The 17,828-nt window shown below is 55.1% G+C and overlaps 1 protein-coding gene and 1 non-coding gene across 2 annotated transcripts; one reads left to right on the top strand and one right to left on the bottom strand.

The window, feature by feature from the left end:
- Nucleotides 1-2,149: 2,149 nt before the first annotated feature.
- TRNASTOP-UCA lies at nucleotides 2,150-2,236 on the top strand. Its single transcript has one exon. It is a non-coding gene; the product is annotated as a tRNA-Sec (tRNA).
- Nucleotides 2,237-4,347: 2,111 nt separating this feature from the next.
- Nucleotides 4,348-11,584, bottom strand: FOSB (FosB proto-oncogene, AP-1 transcription factor subunit). The gene is made up of 4 exons (XM_008684464.2): nucleotides 10,529-11,584; nucleotides 8,276-8,596; nucleotides 7,945-8,052; nucleotides 4,348-7,013 (listed from the first exon to the last, which is right to left on the bottom strand). The coding sequence occupies exons 1-4, from the start codon at nucleotides 10,652-10,654 to the stop codon at nucleotides 6,552-6,554; spliced, it is 1,017 nt and encodes a 338-aa protein (XP_008682686.2). The 5' UTR covers nucleotides 10,655-11,584; the 3' UTR covers nucleotides 4,348-6,551.
- Nucleotides 11,585-17,828: the final 6,244 nt, after the last annotated feature.

The raw sequence follows: 17,828 nt of genomic DNA, 5'->3' as shown, positions 1-17,828 counted from the left end.
GAAGAAGGGGGGAGGGGGTGCCTGGCCTGCTCATTGGAGTGTTCCACTCTTGATCTTAGGGTTGTGAGTTCGAGCCCGGCATTGGGAGAAGAGTTATTTCAAAGTAAAATTAAAAAAAGAAAACAAACTATTTTTTAAAAGATTTCATTTATTTATTTGCTAGAGAGAGAGGGCACAAGCAGGAGGAGTGGCGGGCGGAGGGAGAGGCAGGCTCCCTGCTGAGCAAGGAGCCCAACTCCAGACTTGATCCCAGGACTCTGGGATCATGACCTGAGCCCAAGGCAGACACTTAACCAACTGAGTCCCTGGGCGTTTCCCCCCTCCCCCCCAAAAAAAAACAACTATTGGAGAAAAAAAAAAAAAGGATGGAAGAAGAGGGACTGGTTGAAATTATGGGTCCAAGAATGGCTAAAGCCCCCAAGCCCATCCTTGGCTTCTAGTGAGCCCACCCTCACTAGAAGCTGGAAAGAGGCTGGAATTTGAAACAGCCTTTATTGAGTGCCTCCCAGACTTTTATATCCATCTGCTCATTGCGATTCCTCCAGTGAAATCAGTTGTACTAATTTTGTTTTCCAGGTGGGGAAACCGAGGCTCAGAGAAGGATAATGTAATCATCTTACAGTCATCCTACAAACATTCACCAAGCATGTGCTAAGTTCTCAAGCACTCTTTAGGCAGTAGGCCAGAAAGAAACCAAAACAAAGTCCATAGTTTCATGGAAGTAGTATTCTAGTGGGAGCAGACAGAGAACAAGCAAACCGACATAGTATATGGCAGGTGGTGCTCAGAGGGGTGGAGAAAAGTCCATCAGTGTAAGCGGATGGAGTGCCAGGACTTGCTATTTTAAACTGAGTGGTCAAGGAAGACCTCACCAAGTGGTGGTATTTGAGCAGAGGCCAGAGTGAAGGGAGACAGTGAGTCAGTGGACACGTGGAGGAAAGGAAATTCAGGCAGGGGGATCAGCAAACACAATGGCTCTGAGAAAGAAGCATGTCTGATGCCTGGCGTGTGCAGCAGATCTGTATGCCAGAAGCCAGGTAAATGAGAAAAAGCAGAATAGGAGATGGGGTCAGAGGAGTGAAAGGAACTAGAATATAGGGATTTTTAAAAATGATTTTATTCATTTATTTGACAGAGAAAGAGAGCACAAGCAGGGGGAGCTGCAGGCAGAGGGAGAAAGAGAGAGAAGCAAGCTCCCTGCTCAGTGGGGAGCCCCACGCCAGGCTCCATCCCAGGGATCCCAGGGCACTGGGATCATAAGAAGTCAGACACTTAACCAACTGAGCCACCTAGGCACCCCTAAACATAGGCATTTTGTAGGACCATGGAACTTTGACTTTTGCTCTGAGATGGGAGCCCTGTGGTCCAGAACGATAGTGTTGTGAAAGGATCTCTGACTTAGATTATAAAAGGGTCCACCTTCTTTGTAATAACAATTAGGATGGCGCAGGCTTGATTCCCCCTGGCGGATGAGCTGTGAGAACTGGGGTACAGTACTACCTGTTTCTAAGTCTTGGTTTCCTTGGCCATAAAATATGGTCAGAAATTGATGACCTCTAGTGTCTTAAGCTCAGTAGTGACAGGATTTCTGTCATCCCGCTGCCTGGGACAGTGCCTGGGACTGACTTAGTAGGCGCTCGATAAATAGTTGAATGAACGTGGGACTCTGTAGGTCGTTGAAGTTCTACAAAGGAACAGCAGGTGTCGCACTAGCTCTATAACCGCCTACCCCGAGTCTCCGGGGTTGGGCTAAATCAAACTCTAGCAGGAACTCGCTCGCTCGAATTCGGATTTTTTCAGGGAAGGGGCTTCTGAAAGCCGACTTATGACTTTCTCCTCTTAAAAAACAAACTTCTCACTTGGGAAAAGGAGCTTCGGGCCCTTTAACATCTAGAAGCAAGCGGCCCGTCCTCGAACGCCGCTTCCCAGAATGCGCGGCGCTATGCAAATGAAGACGGTTTCAAAAGGGAGGATGATTCATGCCCATGCAAGAAAAAGGTAACATTCTGGACGGATATATGTCGTAGTTGGGGAGAATTTATAGATATCAGAGTCAACAATCTCACACCCTCCCAAATTATGTGACCATAACTGTAAAAAGTTAGCGGGTTTTGAGTTTTATATAGCTGTGTGGGAGCAAGCGAGTCTTGCCCGGATGATCCTCAGTGGTCTGGGGTGCAGGCTTCAAACCTGTAGCTGTCTAGCGACAGAGTGGTTCAATTCCACCTTTCGGGCGACTAACTTTGTTTTTTATATTCCCATCGGACTGGACATTAGAGCGGGTTGTTGGGGAGAACGACCCTCGGGCCAGCGCCTAATAACATCGCTGCGATCCTCTGCTTCACAGCTGAATCTCCGCCACGCGGGTCTCTTTTCCCACGGTTACACTTTCACTGGGAGTATCAAAGATGATCTAAAAGATGATGAAAATCATCCTGGATCTCTCCCCTTCCCTTGCTTATTCTCCCATTCAGTCACTTCCTCACTCATGTATTTAATTACGCATGGACTTATTCATAGGTCAAATAGTCATTCATTCATTCAGTCAGTCAGTCATTCAACAAGTATTTGCTTCGTGCCAGGCTTTGGGAACACAGTGTTGATCCCAGCCCCCGCCCTGGCCTCATGGTGCTCCCAGTCCAGTGAAGGAGACAAACATTAAACAATCATTAATTACACATTTAATGAACAACTACAAAGGTGGTAACTACTGGGAAGGCAAGTACTGATCTTAGAGGCCATCTAATAGGGAGACCTGAGTTCAGATGTGGTGTCAGGGTGACATGTGGGCAGACACCTGAAGGATGAGAGCGGATGAGCCAACAGAAGGGGGAATATTCCAAGCTAGGGATCAAGGTGGCCCCAATAAACAGCAGCGAGGATGGTGATAACCGCGCCTTCGCTCTGCACTCAGCAGCAGCACGCATAAGCTCCCTGACTCTTCATAGCCCCATTCTGCAGCTGAGAAAACTGAGGTTCATGGAGATGAACCTTTTGTCCAAGGTCACGCAGCTTTGGTAGGCTCAGACCCCTGGCCCATGCTATTTACTCCTGCCCTGTGCTGTCTTTCTGATGGTAGCATTTTACCAAGTTCTGTCTGTTCTGCCTCCTACTGTCTTTTCAATTCCAATCCTCCTTTCTATCTCATAGCCCTGCCCCTGTCCCGGGCTTCCCCAACACATACCAGTGTCCCCACCCTAGACCCCTCCCTGGTCTCCTGCCCCAGTCTTACCCCTTTCTCTGCCAGCTACCTTCCACTTGGTGGTTAAAGAGGTCTTCCTAAAGCACAAGCCCGCCCCTGCCTTTCTTGCTCTCAAAACCTGCCGTGGCTCCCCAGTGCCTGCAAGAAAAGATCTGAATTCTTACTCTGGAATTTAAGCCTGCAGAATCTGGTCCTTGCTAAACAATTTCTCCACACCTTTTGCTCTGTGAACCTCTAGCTCATTAAATGTATCCATCCCTGTCCCCACCAACAGCTCTTTGCCGCTGTGTAATTTTCTATCCCCTTCTATGTCCTCTGTTTAGCCTCCAGGACTCAGCTCAGCCGTCCCTCCTCAAGGAAGTCTTTCCTGACTCCCCGACCAGTTTATGTGCACCCACTGGGCTCTCCCAGCCCCATGGATCCCCCCAACCCTGTGTACTTGAGATCATCCCCGACAGGTCTGTGTCCCTCTCTGGACTGTGAGCCCTCGGAGGGGAGAGCCTGGGGCTGTTTCAGTCCCCGCCATGTCCCCAACACTGCCCAGCACGGGGCTGGGCACACAGTAGGTACTTAGGAAATGTTTCATATTGATTAATAAATTAAGGGAGGCAATATTTTCGGTTCAGTCCATTTTAGGTTGGCCCCTATAGGTTCATAACCCAGAAAATATGGTGGTGGGAAAAGCACAAAAGGAAAGTCCACTTCAGTGTAAAGTGATCCATGTTTTTGTGGTTCATGTGACCCTGAGGACTGACAAATCCTTGCTGATCTTTAGTACTGTGGGATGTGCGTGGTTCAAATTTCTCTACCTTTTCAACCTTCACTCAGGTCATCCTGAACACGCAGGGTCTGGATAAGTTCCTCTGTTGTCAAGAAACCTCCCCAAACCCCCTTTGGCATTTCAGTAGCTCACGCCTACTATTCTGCCTCACCCCCTCGGAGAGGAGGCAGCTCCTGTGGGAGGTCCTCTGACTGCCTAGCCACCTCTGTCCTGTTGTCCTGTTGTCGACTGATTCACAGGTGGGAGTCCCAGAAGGCTCGGTGCCTGAGTACAGCCCCCTCGGCTGATCTGACCTGATTCGCTCCTGCCAAAGGCAGGCAGGGGCCGGGCATCGGGAACAAACAGACCCTACAGCTTGGCAGACTCATATTTAAGAGCTTTTTATTGGCGACAGTGCAGAACCATGGCGGGAGGGTCGTGGCCCAGTGCCAGCCAGCCCCAGCCCCCCAAGGTCAGGTGCAAAATACAAAAAGAATCACAAATACAGCATGGGGGGGGGGCGCTTGGGGGATTCAATAAGTTGTGGTCCGGCAGGGGCAGGCCCTGCTCACAGTCTCGCACGCACACCCAGAATCCTTAAAAGATACAGATTGTGAAAGTCTATGATCCCTCAGGCTCGCTCACAGAAATAAAATCTTAGGTCCCCAACAAACCCAGAGTCAGGAGACAGCTGGAGGCTCGGGGACGGTCAGCACAGAGACAGACCGAAAACGACCCGGTGAAAAAACAGGCAGAGAAAAGACGGGGTGGGAGAGACGCTGGAGAAAGAGACGGCCAGAGACTGCCCCAAGCCCCCAGAGGGGCCGAGACGATCAGGAGAGACAGCGAGAGACAGCCAGAGGAAAGAAAGCCTGGAACAGGCTGACTCGAAGTTTCCAGAAGCAGTGGTTCCGATTCCACGGGCACCACTTTGGGGGCCAACGTGACCTAGGCCGACGTTGCAGAAGCGCTCACACACTCACGCGCACACACGCACACACACCCATATATAATATAGTTATTTATACATAATAGATATAAGTGCCTTTCGGAAACCAGGAAAGGGATAAATAGCCACGGGGACGGGAGGCGCGGGACGGGGCACGTGGAATGTTGCCCATGCAGCACAGAAGGCGGCGTGGCCCACCCGAAGTTAAAAAATATCAATCCGCCTCACGAGACGATTCTCGTGAGGTGAAGCACAGGGGAAGGGGGGGTGGGGAGCCCCAACCAAGAATCGGGGCTTGGGGGGCTGCGGCGGGGGAGCTGGGACCGCGGGAGTCCCGCCCCTTCGAGTTTGCCAGTCTGAAAATATTGGGGGTTGGGGGCCAAAGCCTCGGCCTTTAAATCTTCTCCGGAAAAAAAATACTGGGGCAGGGGCCCCCCTGGCAACCTCCCATTGCTCCCTTTCTAGAAAGGATGTAGGGGTGCCACGGGGAGGGAGAAGTTGGCGTCCTAGGCCGGGGTAGGGGGACAGGCCTTAAAGAAAAAGGCCAGGGCTTGGGGCTGGGGGTCCTGAGGACAGAGGCCACGCGGATAGATAACTGTCACCCCCACTCTCGATCCTGTCACCCCTTGAGTCTAACTCACTGTTGAGGGGAGGAAGGAGGCAGCTGGGGAGAGGGGATAGAAAGGCTTTGAGGCGTGGGGGGCACAATCCGCTCCCCCCCGGAAGGGTTCAGTCCCACCGGGCTCCCCCCTCCCTCCTCCCCCCCCCCAACAATCCGGCCAACTCGGTTCACAGTATAAAGCACTCCAGCAGGACGGGCATCACAGCGCCCCCTGCTGCCTGAATCAGAGAGGCCCAGCAAGGAAGGCCGGGAGGGAAGGTTGAGCCAGGCTTGGAGGCTTGGGGTAACACTGTAATCAGAAAAGGAGGGCTGGGGGCCGAATTGGGGGGGAGGGGAGCCTTAGGAGGCCAGGAATTCAGATCAGAGCCACTTTTGCTGGGAGGAAGAGGCTGGAGAGTCAGGGAGGGAGGTTCACATTTCAGACTAAGTCTGGGTGGGAGGGAAGGAGATTATCATAAGGGGCATCAACTTCCCTTAAAGGGAGGCTCAATTCCGAGGAGGATCTCACTACGTGGAAATGGATAAATAAGCTAGGGTCGGGGGAGCAGGGAGAACCGGCCTGGTCACCCCCTGAAGGGTGGGTGTGGGCGAGGTCGTGGGGCCATGGTCTGTGGCATTTCCTTGTCGAGCCTCTCTGAAGCAGACTCCAGCCCACCCTGCAGCCCACCACCAGCACCCCTTTCCCTCCGCCCAAAGCGAGGCGCCCCACCGCCCCCCCCACCCATCCCCAGAGCTTGGGTTGAGGTGAAAGGACCAACAGGCAGCTGGGGGCGGGGGTCCATTCCCTCCCCACCCCCTGCCCCCAAAGTCACCAGCTTTCTGGCCTCGCCGGGCCACAGAAACAAGAGGCAGCACAAAACACAAGGAGGTCCTCCTGTCCGATGACAGTGGTCGCAGAGAGTCAGACAGGAGAGGCAGGAAGGCCATACACCCGCTTTGTCTCTTCCCCTCTCTCTCTTCCTCCTCCTCTTCCAAATCTCTCTCCCTTGTGGGTTTGTTTGTTTTGTGTCTAAAGAGTTCACAGAGCAAGAAGGGAGGGCGAGTTCAGGGGGTCGGTGGGCTGGTCACTGCCGCTGGGGCGTTGGGCGCCGGTGAACGCGGAGACCTCCGGGCAGGTGAGGACAAACGAGGAAGTGTACGAAGGGTTAACAACAGGGAAGGGGTCGCCGAGGACTTGAACTTCACTGTGTGTAAAGAGAGAAGCCGTCAGGTTGGGGGGTGCGTCTTGGCTGGTCTGGAAGGGCAGGGGCGGTGGTGGCGGGGGCGGCAGCAGCCAGCTGAAACCATCTTCCTTAGTGGATGCTGACCCCGGCAAATCTCTCACCTCCGCCAGCGGGCCGGGACCCGGCCCCTCTTCGTAGGGGATCTTGCAGCCCGGTTTGTGGGCGACCAGCACAAACTCCAGACGCTCCTTCTCCTTTTGGAGCTCGGCGATCTCCGACTCCAGCTCTGCCTTTTCTTCCTCCAACTGATCTGTCTCCTGAGGTCCGGTCATGGAGGAGAGGGAAGAAGGAGCAAAAGGCCGTGAGCGACTAGAGAAGGTGGGTCAGGGCTAAAACCTTCTCCCTTACCCTTGCTGATGAGGCCCCCGGGGCTGGAAAGCGGCTCCAGGTGGAGCGGCGAGACCCCCTGATATGGGGTCCTGATGTGTTATGGGACTGGGGCCAGGGTCTTGCCTTCCGGGAGCCTGTCCCTCCCGCCCCACGTGTTTGGTGGGAACTGAGAAGGGGCCAGGGGTCCATGGAGGGCTCTGGTTTGTCAGAGGCGCTCGGAGGTTTGTTGAATGAATGAACAATTGTTCCATGTTTTTAATGCCACCTCTTCCCCGCGGTTACCCTTCCCCCTCTGTCTCCCAGGGAAGAGACCCCGTGGCGCGGGAAAGGAGAGGATTTCTCCGATTTCCTCTAGGGGCAGCAGGTCACCCTGCAGGCATCACTCCCAGACCAAGGTGAGTTGTAAAAAAGGGTAGGGGGCGCCGGCAATTGCCGCCCACCTGCGGTCTGAGAGGTCTGGGTGCCTGCGGTAAGCAACTGACAACTGACATGGGCTCAAAGCATTTTGCTTCCCAGACTCTCCAGAATGTCAAAGCTAGAAGGAGTCTGGAAGATTCCACGAGGGGTTGAAGAGATGGAGACACCGAGGCAAAAAATGGGCTATGGCTTGCCCAAGCCCAAAAGGGAGAAGAAAGGACAGGACCTCTGTGCAGGGTCATAAACCGGGGCTGGCATGGCCGGGGTGGGGGGTGAGGGTCTGTGTGTGCGCCTGGGCTTACCCCGTCTGGCCACACCTGTACCTAGTTCCTCTGGCCTTCAGCCCCGGGGCCAGGGCGCAGGTGGCAAGGGGTGGAGGAGGGGGGAGAGCCCCACTTCGGTGTACCCTCACTACCCCCCCGCCCCGGGGCCCATGCTCACCGCCTGGAGTCGGTCAGTCAGCTCCCTCCGACGGTTCCTACACTTGGCTGCTGCCAATTTGTTGCGTTCCCGGCGAACCCTCCTCTTCTCCTCCTCCTCCGGAGTCAGCTGAGTAGGAGAGACAGAGGCCATGAGGTTTGGGGACCCGGTGCCGCGCCTCCATCCATCCCAAACCTCCTCTTCTTCCAGAACCCAGTCCTCCCTGACAGTGGCAAGGACGCTAGGGCTTCTGTAGCACTAAGGCCTTGGTGGTCCCTCACCCCACTGGTGAGAAAGTTCCTGCCTCTCTTGCTTCCTACTCCCAGGCCAAGTTGTGATGCCCCTTACTCACCGTCTCCTCTCGGGGTCTCCGAGGCCGGGCTCGGGCCGGGCGGGCAGGCCCAGGTCCACTGGTGGTTCCACTGGTGGAAGGCCCACCGCTGCCACTAGCTCCGCCACTGCTGTAGCCGCTCATGCCCGGCGTGGAGTAACTGGTTCCTGGCATGTCGTAGGGGTCGACGGCTGGGGGCTGGGAGGCCAGTGGTTGCCCCTGGGACTGGGCCATGGAAGAGATGAGGGTGGGTTGCACGAGCCACTGGAGGTCCTGGCTGGTTGTGATCGCGGTGACCGTGGGCACGAAGGAACCGGGCATTTCCCCGAGACCGGCGCACTCCTACGGGGTGACACATACACACACAGGCGTAGACACACAAACAGAGACACCGACACACACACACCCAACACACATACACACACCGACCCCGTGAGTGAGCACAGGGCGAGCGGGTGTGGATGTGTGTGTCACAGGCAAAAAGCCACAACACCCACCCTTCCACTACACCGTGACGCAGTGGTTAATGAGAGGATTTCTGCTCAACTGGCTTCTACCTCCTCCTTCTTCTTCGGGGAAAGGTTGCACGGTTCCAGCGGGTGGTGAATCACACCCCGGGTTGGTGACTCTTAGGTGGGGGGGTGGGGAGGAGGCTGGACACAGCCGGGTGACAGAACCCCCGGGAAGGAGTCACAGCCACACACACAGCCACAACACCCCACCCCCACCCCAGAGGCAAGGGGAGGGAGAGGGAGAGGCCTTAGGCCAAGCCTTCCTCTACACTCACACACATACACACACCCCTCTGAGCCGGGAGGATGAGCGACTGGAAGGTCCATGAGACCTCCGTGCAGGGGCGGGGGTCTTAGTTAAAAGGGTGTTGGGGGACAGGCTTAGGAGTTTTGAACAACGTTTCAAGTAATTGTCTCTCCACAGAGTGAGACTGACAAGAGACAGGTTACGGTGGACGGACAGGTAGGGAAAAGTGACGATCCGGGCTCCCTCAGACTGCCACGGAGGGAGAACGGTGTAGGTCCCGAGGCCCCGCGCCCAAGCGGCGCTCATCTACCCCCACCCCCAAGTGGAATCCTAGGACTGCTCGGAAGGCTTAACTACTCTCCCAGGGGGCGTGGTGAGGGATGGGCTGGCTCGCTGGCCAATCAGAGTCCTGGAAACCCAGAGGGGGCGGGGCTCCTGGAGACCACCTGGCCGGTTCCCCTTGGGTTAGCGGTTCTAGTCCTGTCTTCCGACACAGCGGAGGGTTTGGGCGTCCGGAACAGAGGGACTGGGACTGTGTCTGTGTGTGCCCGGAGAAGAGGGTGACGGCCACCCATGTCTCCCAAAGAGACCCCGGCACACAGACACCCTCGGCCCCTGAGATCGGAGGGTCCTGATCCCCGCAAGGTCCTGGCGGGCCCATTGGATCGCAGAGGGTTGCTCCTGTCACAACAGGAATCCCCTCGCTCTGCCTTTAGAGGCCCGTAAAAGAGACCCCAGAGCAGAGGAACCACGAGTTCCGGGGACGGAGAGGGGGGAAGGGAACTGCACCCTACAAATAGGAAGGGAAAGTTGATTGGCTATAGTCCGCGCCGCGGCGGCCAATCGGAACGCCGGGCTGCCCCCTCCCTTAGCAACGTGGCCCCGGCGTTCCAAAATAGAACGCTCCGGGACGTCAGGGGCGGGGCGGACGAAGGGGGCGCCGCGCGCCGTGCGTGCCCCGCGTCAGACGGAGGATTCCAGCGCGTCAGCCGTTACGCACGGGTCCCCCGTTACGTCTCCGCGCAGGAGGCGGAGGCAGAGCTTCCAAGCTAGGGTTCGAGGCCAGCTTGCCCGCCGGATCGAGGGCAACCCGATGCCGGAGTAGGCGCTCCGATGGAGAAGGAAAAGGGAGAAGGCTACTGGAAGCTTCCCCGGGATTTTCCCCACCAGCCTAACTGCGCTAGCTTCAGGTTGGGGACCTGAGTCGGGAGCAGTCCCGGAGCAAGCTAAAAGTTCTCAGCACTGCTACCGCATACACGTTGCACTGAACGGAGCATTCTCCCCACCCCCCAAAGCTTACCCCTCTACGTTCCCTCCCTGAGATCCACGCACACCACCAATTGCAAACACGTCCCGACTCTGCAGTTTGCCAAGTGCACGGTGAGCCTATTCCCTCTCAGATTCTGAGTTTTGGTGCGTCTTTATTTGGGGTGGAGGGATTGCTCGCTCCTCCCCGGACTTTAAAAAAAAAAACCCAAAAAACATAAAGCAGCACCCCAGCCCTCTAGAACTTACCTGGGAGGCGGCGGCGGTGGGTGGACTGCCGAAGGAGTCCACCGAAGACAGATACTGAGACTCGGCGGAGGGTGAGGAGCTGCACCGGGAGCCGGAGTCGTAGTCTCCGGGGAAAGCTTGAAACATTTCCCTGGGCACAGGGGGGGCCCTGTGACCACGCTGAGGTCGCCGGGAAGCCAAGGCTATGGCCGGGTGGAAAAGAAAGGTGCGAGTCCGGGGTGAGCCGAGCGCGTCCCCAAAGCGCGCTGTCCGAGGAAACTCGGGATGGGGGCAGCGTCCCGCTCCAACAATGGCAAAGTTTCTGTGCAATTCTTCTGCGGTGCCCAGGCCCCCACAAGATGCCGCTGTGCCTCCTGAAAGTCCAGGCTCCGTAGGACCCAGGGGCGTGGGGGGGATCGCTCCCCCAGAGGCGGAAAGCGCTGTCTTGCTGTACAGAATCGGCTTCGGGTGCGGTCTCTTCCACGCGTCCAGCGGGTCCCACGGGGGGAGGGGAGTAATAAAGAAGACTAAAAGAGTAAGTCGCTCCTCCAAAATAAAATGTAGAATTATCTAGAAGAATCCTCCCCAAAACTTTCTCGCCGGAAAAAAAAAATAAACTGAACTTCACAGCCCCCAAGAAGAACCACAACAATCAAGTCCCCAAGTCCCAGCTCCGCCTGTCCCTGCCGAGGCCGTAGCTCTCAGTCTTATGAATGAACCCCAAAGCCGCCAGCCTGTATTTATATGCCCGGGACCCGCCTCCTTGCTTACGTCACTCGACCCAAGCTCCACAAACTTCCTAAAATCTCCGGCCCTGCTGAACTCAGCCCCGCGCCGTCCGGCAAGAGGTCTGCCCTAGCCTGGATCTGTCCACCCGCATCACCCTCGCTGCCCTGGGGGTCGTGGGGGCTGCGTTCCAGAGCCCTCGGCGGGAGGGGATCCCGGCCCCGCCTCCCAGGAGTTCCTGTGACGCAATTAGCCATATAAGGAGCTCGGCCGGCGCGGCAGAGTGTTTGTTTGGTATCCTAGCAATTACGTCAGAGGGAATCCCTCGCTCGCTCGCGCGCTCACCCCGCGCGCCTGCGGAACCCGCCCGCGCCTGCGCAGTGCCGCGCCGCCCCGGGGGCTGGTATTAATAGGCTCTGAAACTAGCCTGGGGAAGACCCGGCTAAGTGGGTACTTCTCACCTCTGGCAGCCCCTCCCAGTTCTCCCGGTGGAGCAGCGCCCTCACTCAAGAGGAAGGTCAGAACCCCAGAAAGAGACCCTGGCTACTGTTGGTGTAGTCACGTAGGCGGGGAAACTGAGTCCTGAGCGGAGTGGGAGGGGCTGTGATGCTCCGGGTGAAAGTGGAGGTGGGGGTGGAGGCCCTCACGGCCCTAACTTGGGGAAATGTTTTCCCTTTCTGAGCTTCAGCTTCAGTTTTCCCAGTTGTGTCTTGGACCCCGCTGGCCCCGCAGTCCGGCGTTTGGGAGGTATGCGGGTTTGGAGCGGGTAGAGAACGAAATTTAGGATGAAGCGTCCCTGCTGCTGGTGTTGGTAACGTCGCCTTTCCGCTTCATAATCCTACTTTTAGACAGAAAGAATGTGTGTGTGAAGAAGAATTGATGATGATGATGATGATGATGATAATAATAATAATAATAATAATAATAGATGCCGTGTATTTAACTATGACCAAATACCAGCTCCTGTACTAAGCCTTTCACCACGAGATCTGTAATCCTTAAACCAGCGTTTGAAGGTTAAGGGAGGAAAATCTTCACTTTATTAAAGAGGGAAAAAGTACTCGAAGAGGTTAAGTGAGTTGCCCAGGATCCCATGGCAAGAAATTCAAACCCAGAAGGTTAAACTCCAGAGCTCCTCCTCCCTTCCTGATTTCTGAGAACTGCCTGGTTCAGCGAAACTCCCTGAAAAACCTGGGTCTTGGGATTGTTTCAATGGTAACGGTGATATTCCGGGGAAGCTTCGAAGCCTCGCGAACCTACCTGTCCGCTCCCAGTGTGCACTGCTGTGACCCAGGCTCGGAGAAGTAGAGCTGCTTGCCTGAGGCCTCCCAGTTAGGAAACGGGGTTCAAGAGTTTAATTTGGGTATTTGGGATGCCACAGCCTCCAACTCTTAAGCAGCCACCGGGAAGGGTCCCACCTGCTGCTTCACAAATCTCAGAGATCCGGTATTTCCATCCCAATGCAGAGCCTAACCTGGCCCTGGGCACGGAGGGAGAAGTGCTTGGAGATTGTTGGAGCCCAGAGAGGGGGAGGCCCTGGCTCAGGGTCACACAGCAGGTCCGAGGCAGAGCAGGAGAGGGTGGGTGGAGCCTGATTCCCAGCAGAATCTTGATTCCCTGCTTCCATCGTGGGGAGCGGGGAGGGAGATGTGGAAGGCTAGAGGGACACAGAGGGCAACACGGGAAGGGGGGAGGTCGAGGTTTCCAGACAAGAGCCCAGCCTCCAGCCTACCCTCCACCTCTTTCCCCCACGCCCCCTCTGTCTGCCACCAGTCTAGAAGTGGGGACAGGGACTAGGAATGACACAGCAACCACCAGCAGGCAGTGACTCGGCCCGGCAGCAGACAGGGAGTGACCCCTCGTTCCCTGTCCTGTCCAAGCCCCTCATCTCTCCCACAGAATAAAGGAGGCACACGGGAAACACCCTGGCGGCCCAAAGACCTTCACACCCTGACACAGGTGGCCCATGTGTCCTCACAGCCACTGGCACATACTCACAGGCTCATGTGGGCATTCACCCCCGACCGGCAACACACACCCCCCCCACACGTTGAAACACACACTGTCATGCGGTCCCCAACACACCTGAACCGCATTCCCACAATTATAACAAGGGCTAATTCTTCCTGAGCACTCATATTAATTTCCTTCCTTCTCACAACACTCCTATGAGGTAGGAACCGTCGTTCGACCTGCAAGGAAATGGAGGCCCAGAAAGGTGAAGTCACTTTCCTAGAGTCACACAAAGAGCGGCAAAGCTGGGATAAGAACGCAGCACGTCAACCCCAGAGCCCATGCTTCTATTTTATTTATTTATTTATTTTCTCAGATTTTTTTTTTTATTTTAAAGATCTTTATTTATTTATTTGACATTGAGACAGCCAGCGAGAGAGGGAACACAAGCAGGGGGAGTGGGAGAGGAAGAAGCAGGCTCCCAGTGGAGAAGCCTGATGTGGGGCTCGATCCCATACGCCGGGATCACGCCCTGAGCCGAAGGCAGACGCCCAACGACTGAGCCACCCAGGCGCCCCTCTCATATTTTTTTTTAAAGATTTTATTTATTTATTTGACAGAGAGAGACAGCCAGCGAGAGAGGGAACACAAGGAGGGGGAGTGGGAGAGGAAGAAGCAGGCTCCCAGCAGAAGAGCCTGACGTGGGGCTCGATCCCATAACGCCGGGATCACGCCCTGAGCCAAAGGCAGACGCTCAACGGCTGTGCCACCCAGGCGCCCCCAAGATTTTTTTTTTTTAAGTCATCTCTACACCCAGTGTGGGGCTCGAACTTACAACCCCGAGATTAAGAGTCATATGCTCCACCTTCTGAGCCGGCCAAGCATCCAGAGCCTGTGCTTTTAATTATTTAATGAGTTACGTACATCAATATATTCACGTGCAGGTGGTCACATTCATGCAGACACTGGGCATTTATGCCCTTGACAGGCAGACCCTGAATCTAGGGGGCCTGGGCTTACATTTTGGTCCCAGCACTTATCCTTGGGTGACCTTGAGTCAGTGATGTCTGGAGCTTCCGTTTCCTCACCTGGGAAAGGAGGACAGGAGTAGTGCTCAGCTCATGGGGCTGGTGGGGGATTGCATGAGGTGATTATCAGGAAATCTGGAATAAGCCTGGCACGTTGTAGGATTTTGTTTTGTTATTAAAACAGAGCCACCCGGACCTTTGCCGATATAGACCCTCACAGAGATGTCAGCCAGAAGGAGAGATACACAAGGTCCCATTCTAACCCTCCTGAGCCACGGAAACTTTTGTTTTCATTGTCTTTTTCCTCCATAAAGACATCTTTGAAAATATATTTTATGTGGCACCTGGGTGGCTAAGTTCGTTGGGGGGGGTCCAACTTTGATTTTGCCTCCGTTCATGATCTCAGGGTTATGAGATCGAGTCCTACATCAGGCTCTGCGCTCAGCAGGGGTCTGCTTGAGATTCTCGCTCCCTCTCTCTCAAATAAATAAATAAATCCTTTAGAAAAATAATAAAATAGGATATTAATTATGACTGCATTGGTATAAAGACAGATAATACTGTATATTAGAACATTTTTACCTAGAAGTTCAGGGGATTTTTTTCTTCTGATTTTAAAAGAAATTACATTTTTGGTGGGCTCCTAAAAGTATCATAGGCCCTAGTACTGTGCCCTCTGTGCCTAAGAGAAAAGTTGGCCCTGGTGACCACACACACACACACACACAGTCTCACTCAAACACACGCACAGATAGGCACACCGAACACACAGAGCATGAGGTGGGCAAGGCAAGTCTTTCTTCATGGCGCTCAATCCCAGGGAGCTTCCAGGAGGAGGAGGGCTGGAATGTGGGGGAGAGGGCAAGACCTCCCCCTCTCTGGCTCCAGAGGGCTTGGCTCTGCATGGGGAGGAGGCAGGGGGAGTCCTCAGCCTTCTGCCCCCACAGGTGGGGGGTGGGGTGGCAGTGCCAGCCCCCCTTGCTCAGAGCATCCTGTAAACAGCCATGGGGCCAGCTCTGCCAAAGGCGGGCCTCAGCCCATCTTCCATCCTTCCTTGGGCAAAACTCATGCTACCCTGTCCCTCAGTTTCCCTATCCACAGAGCAAGGAGGCTGGATGACGGTGGGCTCTGAGAGTCCTTTCAGGCTCCAAAATTTAATAATAAAAAGGAGGAGGAGGAAAAAAGCAAATGCTTAGTAGGCTGTGTTTGGCGCTTTCACGCACGTTACCCCAGTTAATCCTCACAGCGCGCCAGCCCCCTAAGGAGGTTGTGTTATTATCCACATTGTGCAGAAAAGAAACTAAAGGCGGTTAAGGCTTCTTAGTTGTTTGTGTGATCGTGAATGAGCTGGGGAATCTGGTTACAGTGCAGATCCGGTGGGGCCTTTGGCATTGCCAGCAAGCCCCTGGGCGATGCTGGGGCTTCAGCCGCAAGAGGAAGGTCTGTGGGTGTTTCTGCGGAATGGAGTTGGGAGGGGGTGCATGTGCAGGTGTGTGTCCTGCTGTTGTGACTGTCAACTCCATGACTGTAGGGCTAGGCCGGTTGGTGACTTGCAGGCTCCTTGGTACCCAGCATTGAATAGTGTTACTGGCTAGCTGGGCCAGCTCCCCACTAAGCAGTCCTGGAGGCCTCCTGGAGGGGGTGTCTGTGGCATTTCAGGGAAGCCAAGTGGTCCGGACTGGGGCCTCCTAGCTTGACTTTCCTTTTTTTTTTTAAGATTTTTATTTATTTATTTGACACAGAGAGAGACAGCCAGCGAGAGAGGGAGCACAAGCAGGGGGAGTGGGAGAGGAAGAAGCAGGCTCCTAGTGGAGGAGCCTGATGTGGGGCTCAATCCCAGGACCCTGGGATCACGCCCTGAGCCAAAGGCAGATGCTTAACGACTGAGCCACCCAGGCGCCCCCCTAGCTTGACTTTCCCAGCACACTTGCACTTGGAATTCAAACTCCCCATTCACCGTGGCCCACAAGGTCCGGGATAACCTGGCCTGTGCCAAATCTCCATGTTCTAGACACCACGGTCTCCCTCCCTGTCTTCAAGTCTTTGCATGTGCTCTGCCCTCTGCCTGGAGCACTCTCCCTGTTGCTTCCTTAGCCTATAATCTCCTCCTCCAGGAAGCCCTCCCTGGGGCAGTCCCCCTCTGGGCTCTGCCTCTCTGGGTTCATCACTCTCTGGGGACTGGGGCTCTTTCCCCCACTGGGCTGTACTGTTACTGAGGCCTGGGCTGGGGCTGTCCTGGTCACTGCCATGTCCCCACACAGTGCTGGGCACTCCATAGGTGCTCAGTAAACATTTGTGGACTAAGTGAATCTTCACTATTCACTCGTTGGTGCATTCAAACTCTGACAGATTGTCTCAGACAGAAGCATATCTGGGCCTCTCTGTTCCTTTGTCATCACGCTGTTGGAAGGGGGAAGATGTTCTCGACCCGCTGACAAGCGGGGAGGCTGCACGTGGGTGTCAGGGCCTGGCTGCAGGTGTCAATGAACAGTCGGCTTCCTTGTCCTTCCTGCCCGTGTCCAAGGGGGAACTGAGCTGAGCTGGTGACCGTGGGTCTTTCCAGGGGTGGGGTGGGGTGGGGTAGACACATTTTTCCGGGGTGTGAAGAAGGAGGCTTGATTTACAGAATCCAAACCGTGGAGACAGAAAGACACGCACACGAAGCAGGTGGGCAGGCGCACGCCTTTCACTTTTGTCTGCACGGATACACAGACACCGAAGTAAATGCACAATCACACACACACACAGCTAAACCCACGCTGTTGTGTGGACACATCACAGAGGTGCGCATAGAGCCAACCGCACAGGTACGGACAGGTGCACTCCTTTGTCGCTCTGCACGGACACACAATTCCATACGCACAAACCGGCAGAGCCAGGCGCCCCCGCCACCGGGTAAGACCCCAGTGCTGCGGACTCACAGAATTTCTTAGATATCCACATTTGTGCCGAGATGCACCCACAGATGCACGGGCCCGTGGACTTGCTCAGAGTTGTATAAAAACCAACAGAACAAGGCACACAGATACACAGACTCACACGCCCAGCTTCCATGACTGTGTCTGCTCTCTCCTGCGCGCTCAGACCACACACACGTAGTTCCACATATGCGGGCATGCAGACCGAGCTAAGCAGAGGCCCCTCTCACTCCTGGCCTGTCTCCGGCCCCGGGGCCGGGGGTGCTGTGGACCCCCCTCACTGTGGGGGCTCGCTTCTCATTCACCTGTAACCCAGACCCACCCAGTGTGATGGTGTGTCACTGGCTATAATCACTCCAGGCATGGGGTGGCAGGAGCGTTCAGCGAGGTTGGAGCAAGCCAGGAGAACTTCCTGGTGGAGGTGAGTCTGAACGACCACCACCAAGTCCTGAAAAGATCTAGATAAGGAGTGAGTCCCTGAAAGCTCTCTCTCCCGACAGACATGTAAGACCAAAGAAGGGGAAGCAGGAGAGACGGTGGGAAGCTAAGAGGGAGGACCAGACCAAGGTGTTGAGGATGACTCTTTTGGAGACCTTTCCGGCTGGACTTAGGATGAAAATAATCTGAGTAGTATTAATAATATGGCAGCAGTCACTTAAGAAAACTGACCATGTGACAGGTGCTACGTTATACAGA

This window comes from Ursus maritimus, unplaced genomic scaffold, assembly GCF_017311325.1.
Source record: "Ursus maritimus isolate PB19 unplaced genomic scaffold, ASM1731132v1 scaffold_19, whole genome shotgun sequence".
Classification (NCBI taxonomy): Eukaryota; Metazoa; Chordata; class Mammalia; order Carnivora; family Ursidae; genus Ursus; species Ursus maritimus.
The sequence above is the reverse complement of the archived record's forward strand: the minus strand, read 5'-3'. Positions and strand labels throughout refer to the sequence as shown.